The sequence below is a fragment of the Carcharodon carcharias genome, chromosome 4 (assembly GCF_017639515.1).
Source record: "Carcharodon carcharias isolate sCarCar2 chromosome 4, sCarCar2.pri, whole genome shotgun sequence".
In the NCBI taxonomy this organism is placed as follows: domain Eukaryota; kingdom Metazoa; phylum Chordata; class Chondrichthyes; order Lamniformes; family Lamnidae; genus Carcharodon; species Carcharodon carcharias.
In genome coordinates, this window is record NC_054470.1 from 165,964,252 (window position 1) to 165,983,184 (window position 18,933).

Sequence of the window (18,933 nt, forward strand, 5' to 3'; positions counted from 1 at the left end):
AGGTAAAATATCTCCCAACTCTGTCTTCAGTGAATATAGGCAATAAATGAAGACTGTTTATTATATTAAAGGTCAGAATGGATTCAATTCCTCATCTGAACTACTAGATTCTCTTCCACCCTGTAACCTTAGCTGTTCTCTAGCAAATTCATGGTGTTTGATTTCTTTCTTTCTTTGAAACTCGAGCTCAAGCTTTCGCATTTCCATTTCTTTTGCTCTTTTTTCTTTCTCCTCCCTTGCTGACTTCTCTTTCTGGATTCAAGCTCAAGCTTTTTCACTTCTTCTTCCATCTCAGCAGCTTCATCTGCAATTGAATTCTAACTAACTCAGCTAAATTTTTACCTGGATTAACTTTTTCTTCTTCCAATCCCAGATGCTATGCTACTACCTCAATTATTTCTGCTCTCTTAGCCCTTGCTTTTAATTCTAATTCTAACTCTTCTGCTAATGCAATCAACCTACCTTTGATTAATTGTTGCAAATCACTCAGGGATAGATCTTCCCTCTCCAGAAAAGTCTTAGCAACTGACAAAGTCATTCTGCTTTTCAATTAGTATAATAAAATTCACCATGGAAATCTTATCAACCTTAACCTCAGCAAGTACTAACACTGATATTTGTCAGTGGATTCAAAATCCTGGATGAGCCAACAATTTAATCTGGTGAGATCCGGTTGGGGACCAACAACTTTTGTTGAAAATAAACAAAGACTGAGATTTAAGGCACTTGCCCAGTGAATAAAGCTACAAGATTCCACAGGTTTTTAACAAACAAAAATGAAATTTACTATACAAAGTCAGAAAGATAAAACAATTTAAAATATCTACCTTATACTCTAACACTCAGGTTAAGTATGAGGTACATATGAATTAATAAGTACCACTATGGTCGAGCACACAACATTACATAATAAATGCCAAATGCGACTAAAACAGATTCCAGAATTCCTCAGCAACCCACTCAGACATCTGTCACACTGAGTCAACAATCTCACTGAAACTCTGTCTCTCTCATGAGGGATCCCTGTCTTCACTTTCGAAGATCTCGCCTTGGAATTCTCTCCAAAAGTCACTCCAATTCGGAATTCGCTCCAAAGGTTGTTCCAAATCAGACGGCTTCAATGACGGCACACTTCACAGTGTTTCAATTTTGTTGTCTGGGATTCTGTTCCCCAGGGTTCATAAGCACACTCAAGTACCACCACAAGCACATTTTCAGCGCTTTGGCCTTTGACCTTTGCCCCTTTGCAGCATGGAGTCATCAACTTCGGCTGCCTTCTTGGATCTTCAGGGCTCCTTTTAAGCCATCTTCAATTACCAAAACAAAAACAAAAATAGAATTACCTGGAAAAACTCAGCAGGTCTGGCAGCATCGGCGGAGAAGAAAAGAGTTGACGTTTCGAGTCCTCATGACCCTTCGACAGAACTTGAGGTCGAGTCCAAGAAAGAGTTGAAATATAAGCTGGTTTAAGGTGTGTGTGTGGGGGGCGGAGAGAGAGAGAGAGAGAGAGAGAGGTGGAGTGGGGGTGTGGTTGTAGGGACAAACAAGCAGTGATAGAAGCAGATCATCAAAAGATGTCAACAACAATAGTACAAAAGAACACATAGGTGTTAAAGTTAAAGTTGGTGATATTATCTAAACGAACGTGCTAATTAAGAATGGATGGTAGGGCACTCAAGGTATAGCTCTAGTGGGGGTGGGGAGAGCATAAAAGATGTAAAAAAAAATTTAAAAAAATTTTTCAATTACCAAACTTGGATGGCATCAACAATGGCCCACCTTGCCAGCTTTCAATCTTGTCTCCTGAGTTCCATTCCCCACCAAATTACAGGCCCAACTTCAGATCTTCAGCTGTGCTGAGCAGAATGCTACTGCTCCAAAAGGAGTGCCTTTGACCCAGCAGCCCTCTTCAATTACTAGGGCTTTGCCAGAGCCCTCTTTATTCAAAGTCTACTCCCTGTGGCCCTTTCTCTAGCTTGGAGCCTGTTTCTCTGCTCCTCACTTTTTCCTTACCTTAACTGGGACCTGTTTCTGATTTTTCTCAGAATGCAGTCTTTTTTTTTGAAAAAATGTTTTATTCATAAAATATCTGGAAGAACATTATAAAACATTTCTAATTCGCCATCACTAAAAGTGCAATCAGATTCAAATTTTACACATGGATCACGAGGTGCTTCAATACAATCAATGAATATTACAGTCATTTCAATATGGTCATTACAGACAGTCAGACAGCGCAATGGTATTGGCGTTATCAACATACATCATGTTGCACTCTGAGGTGCTTCAGTACAATTATAATACAATTAGTATTCAATGCATACATTCATTGTGAGCCGTACAGCCCGAGGGGTCTATACAATTCCCAGCCCCTCAGTTGACTATGACAGAAAGGTCTTAGACAGCGACCTTTCCCCTCTGCAGCGGCTGCCCTAAGCTTTAGTGCAACCCTCAGCACATGGTCCTGGACCTTGGAAAGTACCAGTCTGCAACACTCTGTCGGGGACAACTCTTTGCACTGGAAGACCAACACGTTTCGGACAGACCAAAGAGGGCCTTTCACCGAGTTGATGATCCTCTAGCAGCAGTTGATGTTTGTCTCGGTGTGTGTCCCTGGGAACGGTCCGTAGAGCACAGAGTCCTGTGTCACAGAACTGCTCGGGATGAACCTCGACAGAAACCACTGCATCTCTCTCTAGACCTTCCCTGCAAAGGCAAAATCACAAGGAGGTGAACAACGGTCTCATCCCCACCACAGCCACCTCGAGGGTAACGTGCCAAGGGGGTGAGACTCCTGGCATGTTGGAAGGATCTGATGGGGAGGGCCTTTCTCACCACCAGCCAAGCTACATCTTGGTGCTTGTTGGACAGTTCTGGCGATGAGGCATTCTGCCAAATGACTTTGACAGTCTACTCAGGGATCCACCATCTCCTTTTCCCGCAGGGCGTCTAAGACATTACGTGCCAACCACTGCCTGATGGACTTGTGGTCAAAGGTGTTTCTCTGCATAAATTTTTCCACAAGGGACAGGTGGTTCGGCACGGTCCAACTACTTGGAGTGTTCCGCGGCAGCGTGGCCAGACCCATCCTTCGCAACACCGGGGACAGGTAGTATCTTAGCGCGTAGTGACACTTGGTGTTTGCACACCAAGGGTCTATGCACAGCTTGATGCAGCTGCACACAAAGGTGGCCATCAGTACGAGGGCGATGTTAGGCATGTTATTCCAGCACCCCCCTCCCAACCTCCCACAACTATCTAGAGGCTTGTACATCGCATCCCTGTGGAGACGATCCATTTTTGACGTCCAGATAAAGCGAAAGATGGCTCGGGTGATCGCACAACTTACCACCTGGGGGAGGAGTCTCCACAAATATCCCCACCCTCAATGGTGGAGGAGCCCAGCACATCAGTGCAAATGATAAGGCTGAAGCATTTGCTACACTCTATAGCCAGAAGTGCAGAGTGGATGATCCATCTCAGCCTCCTCTGGGGGTCCACAGCATCACAGATGCCGGTCTTCAGCCAATTCAATTCACTCCACATGACATCAAGAAACGACTAAACGTTATGAGCCCTGACAATATTCCAGCAATAGTGCTGAAGACTTGTGCCCCAGAGCTTGCCGCACCCCTAGCCAAGCTGTTCCAGTGCAACTACAACACTGTCATCTACCTGGCTATGTGGAAAATTGCCTCGGTATGTCCTGTACACAAAAAGCAGGACAAATCCAACCTGGCCAATTACCGCCCCATCATTCTACTCTCCATCATCAGTAAAGTAATGGAAGGGGTCATCAACAGTGTTATCAAGCAGCAATTACTTAACAATAACCTGCTCACTTCACTGACACCAAGTCTGGGTTCTGCCAGGGCCACTCAGCTCCTGACCTCATTACAGCCTTGGTTCAACCATGGACAAAAGAGCTGAAATCCTGAGGTGAGGTGAGAGTGACAGCCCTTGACATCAAGGCAGCATTTGACTGAGTGTGGCATTAAGGAACCCTAGCAAAACTGGAGTCAATGGGAATCAGGGGAAAAACTTCCCGTTAGTTGGAATCATAACTAGCAGAAAGGGAGATGGTTCTGGTTGTTGGAGGTCAGTCATCTCAGCTCCAGGACATCACTGCAGGAGTTCCTCAGGGTAGTGTCCTCGGCCCAACCATCTTCAGCTGCTTCAATTAATGATCTTCATTCCGACATAAGGTTAGAAGTGTGGATGTTCGCTGATGATTGCACAATGTTCAGCATAATTTACGACTCCTCAAATACTGGAGCAGCCTATGTCCAAATGCAGCAAGACCTGGACAATATCGAGGCTTGGGCTGACAAGTGGCAAGTAACATTCACGCCAAACAAGTGCCAGGCAATGATCATCTCCAACAAGCGAGAATCCAGTCATCGCCCCTTGATGTTCAAAGGGATTACCATCATTGAATTCCCCTATTATCAACATCCTGGTGGTTACCATTGACTAGAAACTAATCTGGACTAGCCATATAAATACTGCGGCTATAAGAGCAGGCCAGAGGCTAGGAATCGTGCGACGACTAACTCACCTCCTGACTCCCCAAAGCCTGTCCACCATCTACAAGGCACAAGTCAGGAGTGTGATGGGATACTCCCCACTTGCCTGGATGAGTGCAGCTCCCACAACACTCAAGAAGCTGGACACTGTCCAGGACAAAGCTTGACTGACACCACATTGACAAACATTCCCTCCCTCCATCACCAATGCACAGTAGCAGCAGTATGTACCATCTACATAATGCATTGCAGGAATTCACCATAGCTTCTTCGACAGCACCTTCCAAGCCCACGACTACTACTATCTAGAAGGACAAAGATAGATGAGAACACCCCCACCTGGAAGTTCCCCTCCAAGTCACTCACCATCCTGACATGGAAATATATCGCCCTTCCTTGACTGTTGTTGGGTCAAAATCCTGGTAATCCCTCCTAACAGCATTGTGGGTTTACCTACACCACACGGACTGCAGCAGTTCAAGAAGGCAGCTCACCACCACCTTCTCAAGGACAACTAGGGATGGGCAATAAATGCTGGCCCAGCCAGCGAAGCCTATATCTCATGGACGAATAAAAAAAAGATCCTGTTGCCTGTCCTCCGGCCCTCCTCTCTCCCCATCTTTTAGGTGCTACTGCCTGTCTCCGGGTCCTTCTCTCCCCCCCATCTTTTAGGAGTTGCTGTATGCCTGCCTGTCTGTCTGAGAGTAACATGGGTGTGCAGCATCATGGGTCAATAAGGCAGAAGTCCTTAATCAGAAAACTACAGATAAAATTTTCTGAATGGGTGACTGCAATATAGTGAATATTGCAAGTTACAGTTTGCCTTCAGGCCTTTGCAGGATCTCTCCCATTGCCTCGGTCTGAAACAGGGTGGTTGGACTGTGTTTCAGATGTTTAAATACAAGACACAAAAAGCATTTCAAAGACCTGGGATGGGTGTTAATTCGCATTTGATTATCTTCACTCCTTTACAGCAGCTACACAGTGACACTTGCATCACAAAGAAAGCTGACCCCCAGTTATTAAGTTGCACAAGTTAATAGTTACAACTGTATACAATTGGCTCCCTTCCTTCATACTTCAAAACCCAAATTGATTTGTAACTGTAGGCTCCTCTTGGCACTCAACAAATGTGTCAAACTTCTTTGAGAAATTGTATTTAGTAAGTTGTTACAATAAATTGTGTCACAGATAGACAGGTGTTGCTGATATAATGAGCATTGGCAAGTCTTGGTTAGCCACAGGGAGGGAATGAGAAAACATTGTTAAATATATCAAGTTGTTTCTTTCACAGGCCAAGTCAATCTAAGCCACTAATTCTGAAGGCAAGTTCTGCATAAATACTGATCTCCAAAGATAATTAAGCAAAATTCCAAAATATTTATTTTCCGTGTTCGACTGTAATCTCTGAGGTGATTTTATGACACGTATGAGCAAACATCCAGATTTACTTCTAAGTTCCAGCATGTTTAGTTTTAAACTAAAAACTATGGGGTGAAATTGCACTGTGTGATATTGGTATGAACACTTGATGAGACAATATGTTAAAAAAGACCCAGCCCTAAATGCACAGCATGTTTCCATCCAGTATTGTAAGTCACCACTGAAGGTCTTTTTAAAAAGTAAGATTGGTTCCAGATCAGTTCCAAAATTGGAATAATTTGGATTCTCCTCAGTAATTTTCCAAATTGTCTCTTCCCAAGTAAACAAGAAGCATCAGAACAGCTGGTAGAATTTAAATTCATTTAATATTTCAGGAATATAAAAAGCTAGTATCAGCAATGGTGACCATGCCAACTATCATCAATTGTAAAAACCTATCTGGCTCATTAATGCTATGAATGGAAATCTGCTATCCTTACCGGGTCTGACCTGCATGTGACTCCAGCCCCACGGCAATGTGGTTGACTCTTAAGTGCCCTCTGAAATGGCTGAGCAAGCCATTCAGTTCAAGGGCAACTAAGGATGGACAAAAAGTGCTGGCCTTGCCAGTGACACCCACCTCCCTTGAAAGAATAAAGCAAGGAGAAGCTATTTGCCTTTGCACTTGTCCAGAGTGAGTGTGAATGGCAGAATAATGAACAGATAAAAACAAAAACAAAAAACTGCGGATGCTAGAAATCCAAAACAAAAACAGAATTACCTGGAAAAACTCAGCAGGTCTCGCAGCATCGGCGGAGAAGAAAAGAGTTGACGTTTCGAGTCCTCATGACCCTTCAACAGAACTAGTTCTCGAAACGTCAACTCTTTTCTTCTCCGCCGATGCTGCTGGACCTGCTGAGTTTTTCCAGGTAATTCTGTTTTTGTTTTAGAATAAAGAACAGCTCTGTCCAAAAGCAACTTTGGCCCATTTTGATTGTTTTTTTGCCATGCTTGTGTGAATCTTGTTTTTCATGTTTTTGCTTTTGAACAGGCTGTTCATTATTCTGCCATTCACACTCACTCTGGACAAATGCTCTGTTTGTTCACTAAAACCATTCGCACTCCCTTTGCCTTTTGTTCCGTGACATCCGTGTCAGCTAATCTGACTACTTAGTCAGCTAAGTAGTATGTCATAAATGATCAGCTGTCCTTTTTTTACTAACAGGTAGCTTGATGTTCATTCTTGATCATGCACAACTTAGAATTATCAGAAAGCAAAGCATGATTTTCTTTAAAAAATTAAAAAAATAAAGTTCAAGATTGAGATCATCAGGTTTTAAGTTACAGCCCAAAAGGAACATGAGAGAAGCAGATTTGTTGCTGACATACAGCAGGTTGTGGATGGGGAAGGTAAATGTAGTGTGATTATAGCCAAGCCCTGCATATTCAATGCACAATCTTCAAGCTTGCTCATGTTTTTCCAAATTGTCTCTTCCCAAGTAAACAAGAAGCATCAGAACAGCTGGTAGAATTTAAATTCATTTAATATTTCAGGAATATAAAAAGCTAGTATCAGCAATGGTGACCATGCCAACTATCATCAATTGTAAAAACCTATCTGGCTCATTAATGCTATGAATGGAAATCTGCTATCCTTACCGGGTCTGACCTGCATGTGACTCCAGCCCTCATGACCCTTCAACAGAACTAGTTCTCGAAACGTCAACTCTTTTCTTCTCCGCCGATGCTGCTGGACCTGCTGAGTTTTTCCAGGTAATTCTGTTTTTGTTTTAGAATAAAGAACAGCTCTGTCCAAAAGCAACTTTGGCCCATTTTGATTGTTTTTTTGCCATGCTTGTGTGAATCTTGTTTTTCATGTTTTTGCTTTTGAACAGGCTGTTCATTATTCTGCCATTCACACTCACTCTGGACAAATGCTCTGTTTGTTCACTAAAACCATTCGCACTCCCTTTGCCTTTTGTTCCGTGACATCCGTGTCAGCTAATCTCTCCCGCCCCTATCCTTTTCAGACCTTCCCTTTTGTTCTTGCTTCCTCTCCCCCTGTTCAACGGTATAAAATCTATCACATTTCTATCTTCCTTCATTCCTGAAGAAGAGCCATATTCGATTTGAAACGTTAACACTGTTTCTCTCTCTGCAGATGCTGCCAGACCTGCTGAGTGTTCCCAGCACTTTCTGTTCTTATTTCAGATTTCTAGCATCTGCAGCTGTTTTTACTTTTATTTTATTGCTGAATTCACTACCACTTCTCTTCCCGTAATTCCTAAAACTGATAATTGCTCTTTGTAGGAGCTTTTTGTGCATAAATTGGTTGTCGTGTTTCCTGTGTTACAGCAAAACTCATACTTTGAATGTGCTTCGTTGGCTACACAGTGGTTTGGAACACCCTGAGGTCAAGCTAGTTGTGACATAGATGCAAAAGCTTTCCTTTTTTTGCTGTCTTGGCTTACTCATATGCACCTCATAGAAGTACAAGCCAGGTTATATACCTAATCTCTCAGCTGAGAAATTGTGCATTGCTTAGGGAGGTCTGAAGGAAAGAAAACCTAGAAGTGTAACTTGTCTCTTCATTAGAGTGGTATGCAAATTCTTTCATGTTGCACACTCAACCTCAACCTCCTCTAGTGCTTTGAACCATTTCTACAAAACATGTAATGTGATTCGATGACCTGATATGATTAAAACTGTTGACACTGTTGCAAGGTGTATGCTCATAGGGTTCACGGTTATCATTGATTGCATAGTATGATTAAATTTACTGCAATGGGATGAGATTAAACTATGTGGCAGGCATCAGCATACCTAACTCTGACTTGATGCAAACATAATATTCTGCATTGCAGCAATAACATTGCATCATGGTACCGTTTCCAAAAAGATTATTGATGCATTTTAATCAGCATTTTCATACCAGAAGTAGATACCAGCAAATTCTGAGGGGTCTATACCAATCTCCTGTCATAACCTCAACGGTGGATTGGCAGGTATCCTGGAAAACCTGAGCAAACAGCTGTTTACGTTGCTTCTCCAGGGTTTCTCCCTATCTTCAACTAATCTTCTGCTGGCATTAAGTTGGAGATCAGGGAGTCTCTGCAGATACTCTATTCCAGTTCCAGTTCAGTGCTAGTAATAAAAAAAAGAGATGAAATTCCTCTTTTAATGAAAAAGGAGGTGTACCCATTTATTGGCATAATTAATTGTCCTCTTAGAAAGTTACAGAATAACATGACTTTGAAACAAGCAATTTTTGGCTCTATAATTCTGTTAGCAAGTCACAAAGTATGGGCAATGTCACATTGCCTGTTGAAAAGGAATGCCACTAGCTACATAATGGAGAAATGATATTCATTTACAGCATTGTACAGAAGTTTTGATAATGCTATCCTGGTGGGGAAGCATTTAGGAAATTTGTTGCTCCTGTCTGGGAGCACTCCATTGAACTATTTCTTAAAATTATAGCAGGCTTGTCCAGCCTTTTTGTGTGGCTTTTGCTTTTACTCAAGGGGCCGACAAGGTAATTTCAGAAGGATAAGATTTGATGCAACATAAAAAAAAGAATTTTTTTAAAAAGCTGAGGTATGAAAATAAACAATTTGCTGAGCAAAATAAAACAACATCAAAGCAATAAGTTGATTATTCATTTTTAAAATTAAGATGACTATTAGAGTGTGAGAGTGTGTGTGTGTCCGGCTCACTCCCAGTCTCAGGGTGCCCATTCACTTACCCTCAGCCATTGTGAGAGTGGGTGAGAGTGCGTGTTGGTGTGTGTGTGTGTGAGGGTGAATGAGAGCCCCAAGGTTGGGAGTGAGCCAGACTTACACATACATTCCCCTCTGTCTCTGCTCTCTGTCTCACACACATACACACTCTCTCTCTCACATTTCATCCTTCTCTCTCTCTCTCAAACTCACACATTCTCCTCTCTCACACAGACACACACACGCTCCTCTCTCTCTCACACACACACACACTCGCTCTCTCATACACATGCTCATTGTCTCTCAAATACACACAAACTACTCTGTACCACATAAACACACAAACACACACACAGACAAACATGCACTCCTCTCTCTCCCACACAAAAATTGCTCTCTCTCTCCCACACGCACACACATGCACTCCTCTCTCTGTCTCACACCCTCCTCTCTACACACAAACACCCTCACATACACTCTTCCTCTTTCACTCACACACACACACACTCTTTCTCTCTCTCACGCAAACACTCACTCACTCCAGCAAGACCCTGTTCTGCCTTCCCCAGAACCCCCCCCCACCCCCCAACATTTCTCCAGCCTCCGGTGGAACCTGCTCTGGGCCCCTGGGCCGGCTCCTGCTCCGGGCTCTTGGCCCCAATCCTACTCCTGCTCCACTCCGGCCCCATTCACACTCTGTGCTCCGCTCTGGCCCCGCTCTAGGCCCCACTCCTGCTCTGGGCCCCGTTCTCTCTCTCATTCCAGAAGCTGCTCCGGGCCCCAGTCCCACTAAAGCTCCCGACAGCTCCCGGCTTGTTCCCAGCTCCTGGCCTGCTTCAAGCATATGAACATATGACCAAGAGTAGGACACTCGGCCCTTCAAGCCTGCGCTGCCATTCTATAAGATCATGGCTGATCTGATTGTAATCCCAGCCTACCTCCTATAACCTTTCACCCCTTTGTTAATCAAGAATCTATCCAGTTCTGCCTTAAAATATTCAAAGACTCTGCTTCCACTGTCTTTTGTGGAAGAGAGTTCCAAAGATTCATGACCCTCTGAGAGGAAAAAAATTCTCACCTCTGTCTTAAATGAGCAACCCCTTATTTTTAAACAGTGACCTCTAGTCCAAGATTCTTCCACAAGAGGAAACATCCTCTCCACATACATCCACCCTGTCAAGACCCCTCAGGATCTTAAAGATTTCAATCAAATCACCTCTTACTCTTCTAAACTCCAGCAGATACAAGCCTAACCTATCCGAACATTCCTCATAAGAGAACCCATTCATTCCTGGTGTCAGTCTAGTAAACCTTCTCTAAAATGCTTCTCATACATTTATATCTTACCTTAAATAAGGAGACCAATACTGTGCACACTACTCCAGATGTGGTCTCACCAATGTCCTGTAGCCTTCAAAACTGAAGAATTGTATTCAATTCCCCTTGCAATAACCAATAACATTCTATCAGCTGGCTCCCAGGTTCCAGGTTCCAGCTCCTGACCCCAGCTCCCAGCTCCCAGTGCCACTGTGCTCACCGCAGCGCTCTGGAAACTGAAATTGAAAACTTACCTTCACACGCCCTTGCTGCATGTCCAATCAGGCTGGTTTGTGGAACCAGCCTGTGATTGGACGAGCAGTTTTGCAGTATCTTTCAAATCCAAGTCTGTTGTATCTCCAAAGATGTTTGGCGGGCCCGACAAAGAGGGGTTGTGTGCCTGATTCTGGCTGCCTGTTGGACAAGTCTGAATGAGAGGCTTCTTCTTTTAATTATTTGGCGATGGTCACACAGTGTGTACTGCAGAAATATTATCCCAAATATAAATTAAAAATTAATGGCACTCTGGCCACTGGAAGTGCAATGGGAATTCTAGTCATTCATCCTGTTCTGAGTCTTGCTAATTGGGTCATTTCATATTCATGGTATACATCCTACAGCTGTACATTACAACAGAGGTGCCCACCCAAAGTGCCCAATAGCTATTCTGTCCATCGTAGTCACTCTAAGTGAAACAAGGTTTGCAGAGAAGTCTCATCTTGAGGGAGTAGGCAAAAGTCACATATTTTGTTAGATTGGTAATTTAGGGATCAGCCTTGCCAGTCAGGTGTGTGCTTTGACATTCGATCTGAACTGGCATGTAAACTTGATTCACTTTCCAAGAGTATCAACCCTGACTCATGGTTCCTTGAATAAGTCTTGCTAGAAATCAGAACGCAACACTTATTAATGCCTAAGCACCTACAATACCACACACACGGATGAGGTCAAAGAAACATTCTATGAGGATCTCAAGCTGGATCATTAGAGGAGTACCACACCTGGACAAACTTTGGTGTCCAAAAATAAAATCTTTGGTGATTTTATTGTCCACGTTGGTACAGCCTGTAATACATGGAGGGGAGGTACTGGGACATCATGACCTTGGTAGAGTAAACTTCAATGGCCAGTTTCTTCTCTCCAAGTTTTTTAAAATTCATTTATGGGATATGGGCGTCACTGGCTGGGCCAGCAATTATTGCCTATCCCTAATTGCCCTGTTCAGAGGGCCTTTACGAGTCAACCACATTGCTACAGGCTTGGAGTCACATATAGGCCAGATCGGGAAAGGGCAGCAGATCTCCTTCCCTATTGGACATTAGTGAACCAGATGGATTTTTATGACTATCGGCAATGGTTCCGTCATCATCAGACTTTTAATTCCAGATTTTTATTGAATTCAAATTTCACCATCCGCTGTGCTGGGATTCAAACCTGGGTCACCAGAGAACTACCCTGTGTCTTCTGGAATACTAGTCCAGTGACAATACCACTATGTCACCACCTTCCCCATGTGCAACACGTTTGACCTCACCATCACAAACACAATGTTCCAACAAGTTGATAAACTGAAAACATAATGGATGCACCCTGATCTAAACATTGGCACATCTTGGACGACATTATTGTACAACAGAGAAACCTCAAGGACTTGTGCTCTACCCACTGCCTTAGAGGTACTGAATGCTGGTCAGAACATTGACTCGTCAGAAGCATCATGTCCTTGATGAAAACACCTGAAACACTATGATACAGTGTCAAACCACAAAGGAAACTTGACATAACTATCCTATAAGACTAGACCGAGAGACAAGAAATGTGTGAGAGACGAAGATCTCACCCTGTATCTTTTCTTTCATAAAAAATGTAGCGATATACTCTTTGCTATCTCTAAAAATTTCAAACTGGATCAAGACCTATAATGGCTGAATCTATGTCTGTCTGTGACCCCGAACAATAGAAGCTACCTGGCAGTGTCAGGGAAGCTCATACATCATTACACCTGAAAAGCCAGTAACAACTCCCTGTGGACTACACAGACCAAATTTAAATAGAGCTATACAAATGCCCTCTGCATTTCATAACCCAGGCTGGCCAACAGGAGTCTGCTTATCTGTTAAGACAAAGGACTCCTTTCAATTCTTAAAGATTGAGACATTTAACAATCCCGGGGACCCAAATGAGGGCTACACGTCCTTTGTCAAAGACAATTTGGAGAGGTGGGTGTCATGTGACATGGGCCTCTAGCTATGGAACCAGTAATATTGCCTTGCTAAGCTAGGAAGCCTCAGTCTGCTATTTTGCTATCTGACTAGCAGCTTCACAGACAAGGAGCTCAGGCCCAGGCTGGACACCTGGCCCCATCTACGTTGCTTCTGACTGAAATTCTGTACCAATGGCTACGAGATTGATTTATCCCTGCATGCCTATCTCATTGTGTGAAGTCAACACCACCAGAAAAGTGAATTATACAGCATCAGTTTTCAGCCCAACGACCTCTGTGAGAGAAAACCTCATTAAACTTTCATTCTAGACTCTGGAACCCACATTAAAAAACGTTTCTTTTTTCTGTGATCCCTGCACTGTAAATCTTTCTTTCCTCTATCCCTCTTTCATAGTATGAATGCAAAGAGATCAACGTTGCAACCCTCCTCCCGTGTTTTTGATACTCGCAAATAAATGAACTCTTCAGGCAGAATTTTCCCAGAATTGCACGAAGTGCTGTAGCGGGCAGGTAAAATGGAGTCCCACCCGCTGGCAAAAATGGCATGTTTTCACACTGTATTGTCCCGAACTGGCCTCATTATTTATTCACCTCCACGAAACGGGTGAGTGGGCTCTCATTTGCCCGCCCACCATCACCCCGCTGTTACATCACGCCAGCCGCCATCTTTAAAAGGCAGCTGCCAGCACAGTGCTCATCACCACCTCCTCGAGGAAAAAAGAATGCAGCGCCCCACTTCAATGACGGGTCCTTCGGGTGCCGTGAAGGCCCGCCAGGATGTGCTCTACCCCCTGCTCTGGCAGAAAAGTCACCAATCCAGCTTGGGAGGCGGTGGCAGAAGCGGTCAGCGCCCTTCAGAAGAGAAAACCCACCCAGTGCCGCAAAAGGATGAATGATCTCCTCCGTTCTGCCAGGGTAAGTCACTCTTTTCATCACTCCCAACTCACACACTCACAAACCCATCACACATCCACAGGGCCCTCACTCACTGCCAGTGCAAGGGACATCACCATTCACTCTTTCACGCACACCATCATTGTCCTCATCCTATCCATGGGACCACTCACCACCCACAGAGACCAGACATACTTATCATCTGGCCCAGCAGGCATCCTGATGCACTCTCCCCATCTCTATCTGTGCAGGACAAACTGGCTCATAACAGGAAGGAAAGGTCACAGACAGGTGGAGGGATGCTGGAGATCAAAGTTCTGACAGAATTTGAAAACAGAACCATCCAGCTGGCCGGCGATGACCAGGACTGGTCCTGTGCTGATGGTGAGGTTGGCGCTGATCTACCAGGTGAGGATCCTGCAGTGCAACATCCATCAGACAAGCATGCCGTGAGTGATGTGTCCTCTTGTTGTCCCGGGCTGTGTTGCCGGCCAGTTCGAGGATCTCGGCGGTCAGGTACTCAAGGGCGGTGGCCAAGTAGACAGGGGTTCCACCCCCAACACGCTCGGCATAGTGACCCTTGGTGGATACGGCCAACGGGGAACTGGAGACCGGCTTGGAGGAGCGAGTCTTGGCCTTGGCATACCCTTTGCCTCCGGTTTTGCCAGGACCAGACATTTTGTTGTTGCTCCTGCTGAAAGCCTTCACCAATGTTGGATCAAGAGTGATGTGTCCTCTTTCGCAGACCACTGCCGTTCACTAATTACCTCCCCTTGCTTTCGCAGGCACATCTGCCAAACAGCCAACAGAGTCCATGACTCAGGGCCTCCAATCAAGCCCTGAAGAAACCTCTGAAGAGGAACCTGAAGGCACCCTCCCTGAAGACCCATCATAGCGCTTACCTACACACTCCACTAGCGCAGAGACACAAACCTTGGTGGGACCTAGCTTTAAGAGTAGCCTCAGGATCACAATCTGGTGAGCACCTCACACTGTCTGATCCACAGCAGGTGGCAGCAGAGACTTCCAGGTCCCCGGTACTCAGAGGACTGCTGGAGGACAAAATGTTGCTGAGTCTGAGTCAGATGATGAGCCTCTGGATTTGGTCATGTCACAGTTGCTGGAGCTGCAAAGGCAAGCTCTGGAACATCAGGAAGGGATGTGCACTGCACTCCTCAGATTGTAAGGCACGATGGAGCAGTCCATCCATTTTAAGGCTTAGGTAATAGCACCGGCATTGCAACACACCAAGATCAACACTGGCAGGATGGTGGCCACTATGGGCATCACTCCTGCTCTGCTGTGTGGGCTTAACTCCATCGCTGATGCCATAGTTGGCCTCCAACAGTGTGTACACGAGAGGGGTGCTGAGCAGCCTGATCTCACTCCAGCTACCCCTTCTGCTCACAGAGTCAGCCAGGGGCCCTTGGGCACCCATAGGGTGGAGGTTTAGCAGGTGCACACTCTGGGTCTCTCCACCCAGGTGACCCTGGGAGTGTCTGCCTGATCCAAATCCTGTCTTCCTGTGACCTCAGCAGCTCCACAGGCCGAGGAGGGTGGCACTGCCACACAGCAGGACCCTAAAAGCAGGCCGGGGCCCTCCAAAGTCTCGGCCCTCCAGAGAACGCCCGCCAAAGTCATCACAGACAGGTAGTAGCAGGGCTGCCTCCATCTCTGCTGTGGATGCCCGGGGAGATATAGTGGCAGGATTAAGAAAGTTAAGAAGAATTAGTTGCACAGCCTGAGCACTGGTGTTAATCACTATTGTCAATAAACTCCTAAGAATGTCTTCTTGCCTATGGATCCTTGCTCTGATGAGCAGTGTTCTTATCACTCAGATGTGAAACCTTTCTGCACAAGATAATAGGCAGGTGTCTCAGCCCAGGGCCTCTTGCCTGTGCTCTGTGCAGCCTTCAGACCACAGTGATGGTCCAGCCTCACACTCCCAGGAAAGATTACTAATGCCTGCACCTCGACAGTCCTGGTCATTGCTGCCAGAATGTAGTGGGCAGACACCACAGAATTCTCTCATACGCTCTGTGTGCTCATAGCACCTTTAAGATGGGTCTGGCCCCCATCACACCAGCATCTGTGACCAGTGATGCTGTGCACCAGCTCCTGAAGGGCTGAGGTGCTGATGTTTCATGGCTGTGTCTCTGAGAAGGCCCTGGTCATGCAACGCAAGTGAACTGCCCTCGGCTGATCAGCAGTCAGGCATTCTAAGAGGCTATGTGAAGATCTATGGAGTGTCCTCACTGCATGTTGTCATCATCCTCCTGCGATTGAGCGTCAATTAGGGCCTCCACTGCATCTCCATGACAGGAGCATTCTCACAGAGGGTATTGGCGCTGCGAAAGGCCAGACTGGAGTCAAACATTCACAATTGTGATGTAAGGATCTATGGGGACACCCCACTGTATGTCGTCATCATTCTCCGCAATTCTGGCAGTTATGAGAGCCTCCCGAGTACGCCTGCCTCGTCTAGACAGTCCGAGAGCCTCATCCCTTTCATCATCACCACCGAGGACCCCCTCAGCCTCATCCCCGTCGGTGTCCTCCTCATCCGAGAAGACCTTCAGTTCCTCCATCTCCCCCTCAGCCAGCCCATCTCCCCGTTGGAGTGCCAGATTATAAAGGGCACAGCAGACGGCGACGATGCATGACACCCTCTGCGGACTGTATTGCAGGGCTCCACCAGACTGGTCCAGGAACTGGAATTGCATCTTCAACATCCTGTTGGTCTTCTCCACCAAGTTGCGAGCTGCAGCATGAGCATTATTATAGCGTCACTCTGCTGCAGTCTGAGGCCGCCGCACGGGTGTCATCAGCCATGTCCTCTGCGGGTAGCGCTTGTTCCCAAAGAGCCAGCTTTGCAGCCTCTGTGGACCCTGGAAGACTGCAGGGATCTGCGGGTGACTCAGGATGTAGGCATCGTGCACAATCCCTGGAAACCATGCACATACCTGCTGGATACATTTATGGTGGTTCAATACCAGCTGCACGTTCAGTGAGTGGAAGCCCTTGAGGTTGATGAAGTCCACTGAGTATAGCGATGGAGACCTGAGCGCCACATGAGTGCAGTCATTCGCACCCTGCACCTGTGGGAATCACGAGATCAAGGTGAATCCAATGGCCCTTGCATCCTGGCTGTCCCGGTCCCGGGCAAAATGCACAAAGTTGTGTGCCATGGAGAAGATGGCATCTGTGACCTCGTGGATGTATTTGAACTGTTGGTGATAGAACAAGGCTACAAAGCCACTGGGAATTGTGATAAGCACAACCTGAAGGTCTCTGATCTGCCTGTGCAAAACCAACAGCTCCGAGCCCATCTTCTTAGCAGACAGCAATCAGCGCCTAAGGAATTGGCCCTCTTATTAGGCAGAGCACTTTAACAATCTTCTGAATCAAGAACCTGCAGTGTGCGATGGCGCGTTTAAATCATCTCAAGCTGAAGTTACCAAGGCTATTAAACAACTGTGTGCGGGTGAGTCTCTGGGAGCCAATGACATTTGTTATGGTCAATGACCAGACCCCAAATTTTGATATGATCTGGTTTTGGACCAGTAACATTTTGTTTATAATAGACATAGTTTGGGATCCTAGGTACTTACTAAGAGAATGAAGCTACAAGATTCCACATTTGTTCTAAACAAACAAAACAAACTTTATTATACAAAGTCAGAAAAGTAAAACAATTTACATGATCCATGTTGTGCTCTAACATTCAGAATTAACATGAGGTACATGTGAATTAACAGGCAAACTGTGGTTGAACACACCATACTGCACAATACACGGCAGACATAACCAAGATAGAACCCACGGATTTCTCAGCAACCCACCTAGATCTTTATATCCACTGTGAATTACATAATTTCATTAAAATTTGATCTCCCTCAGGAGGGATTTCTAGACTTTTCACTTTCATAGATCAAGTATCAGGATTCCCCCAAAAACCACTCCAACATGGACCGCCTCAACGACTGCTCACATCCCAGGGTTTTAATCTCATCTCCTGAGGCTACGTTCCTTTGGATTTCCAAGTCTGGACTCGAACATCAACTCACAGGCACAACTCCAGCCCTTCAGCCATGCTGAACAGAGCACTACCTGCTCCACAGGGTTACCTTTGCCCCTACAGCCTGGAGCATGGAGTCACCAACCTTCTGCTGACTTTTCAGCTCTCCAGGGCTTCTCCTGAGCTCTCACTACTTGGAGACGGTTAACTGCAATATTTTTACTGCTTGGGGCCTCTTTCTTTGCTCCTCTCCGTAGTAGTTTCTCTCCCATCTGGTTTCTCCCAGTGATCTCCTCCTGGCGACTCCTTCCCCGTGGTTCCTTTCTCTCTGGGGTTTCTCCCTGCACCCTCTCCACCCTGCCCCTCCCCCCCCAACCCCGTGCCAAGAATCCTGTGGGCAGAATTTTACATTCCATGAATGGGCACGCGGCCGACCCGAATGGGCATAAAATTGTACGGGGTGACATCGGGTGAGAATCCCAATGCCATTCATCATTCACGCAATATTTCATTCAGCAGGCGTGCGAAGCAGTCAGAAGCATGCGTACTGACACTTAAGCAGGCAATTAGCCCATTAGGGGCGCAATTGTCAGCGATTTTCGCGATTTTCCATCCTTACAGTTGGCAGACAGGCAAATCAGCCAGGCGGCCTTTACATGTTTGATGAAACCTCCTCCAAGGGCGAGATGAAATCTCCATTAGGTAATAAAATAAAACTAAATATCTGGGGACAGCATTTTTATGAGGTATGCTTTCAGGTGCTTGATTGTGATGCATGGATTTTTTTTGCAGTAAATACTTTCATTATTTGCAGGTCTGCAGCTCCCTGAGGCAGCTGTCTGCCTTCAGGGAGCTCTCTCGAAACACTCACCT

At 45.6% G+C, this 18,933-nt stretch overlaps 1 protein-coding gene across 1 annotated transcript; it reads right to left on the reverse strand.

The window, feature by feature from the left end:
* Nucleotides 1-1,117: 1,117 nt before the first annotated feature.
* LOC121276806 (histone H2A-like) lies at nucleotides 1,118-14,720 on the reverse strand. The gene is made up of 2 exons (XM_041185350.1): nucleotides 14,491-14,720; nucleotides 1,118-1,307 (listed from the first exon to the last, which is right to left on the reverse strand). The coding sequence occupies exons 1-2, from the start codon at nucleotides 14,718-14,720 to the stop codon at nucleotides 1,118-1,120; spliced, it is 420 nt and encodes a 139-aa protein (XP_041041284.1).
* Between the last annotated feature and the right edge of the window lie 4,213 nt (nucleotides 14,721-18,933).

What these genes read in the sequence shown, in the direction of transcription:
- LOC121276806 (XM_041185350.1), bottom strand. Translation starts at nt 14,720, where the DNA reads ATGTCTGGTCCTGGCAAAACCGGAGGCAAAGGGTATGCCAAGGCCAAG. An exon ending in AAGAGGACACATCACTCACG is followed by an intron (nt 1,308 to 14,490) that starts GCATGCTTGTCT and finishes TGGTAATTGAAG; the next exon opens with ATGGCTTAAAAGGAGCCCTG.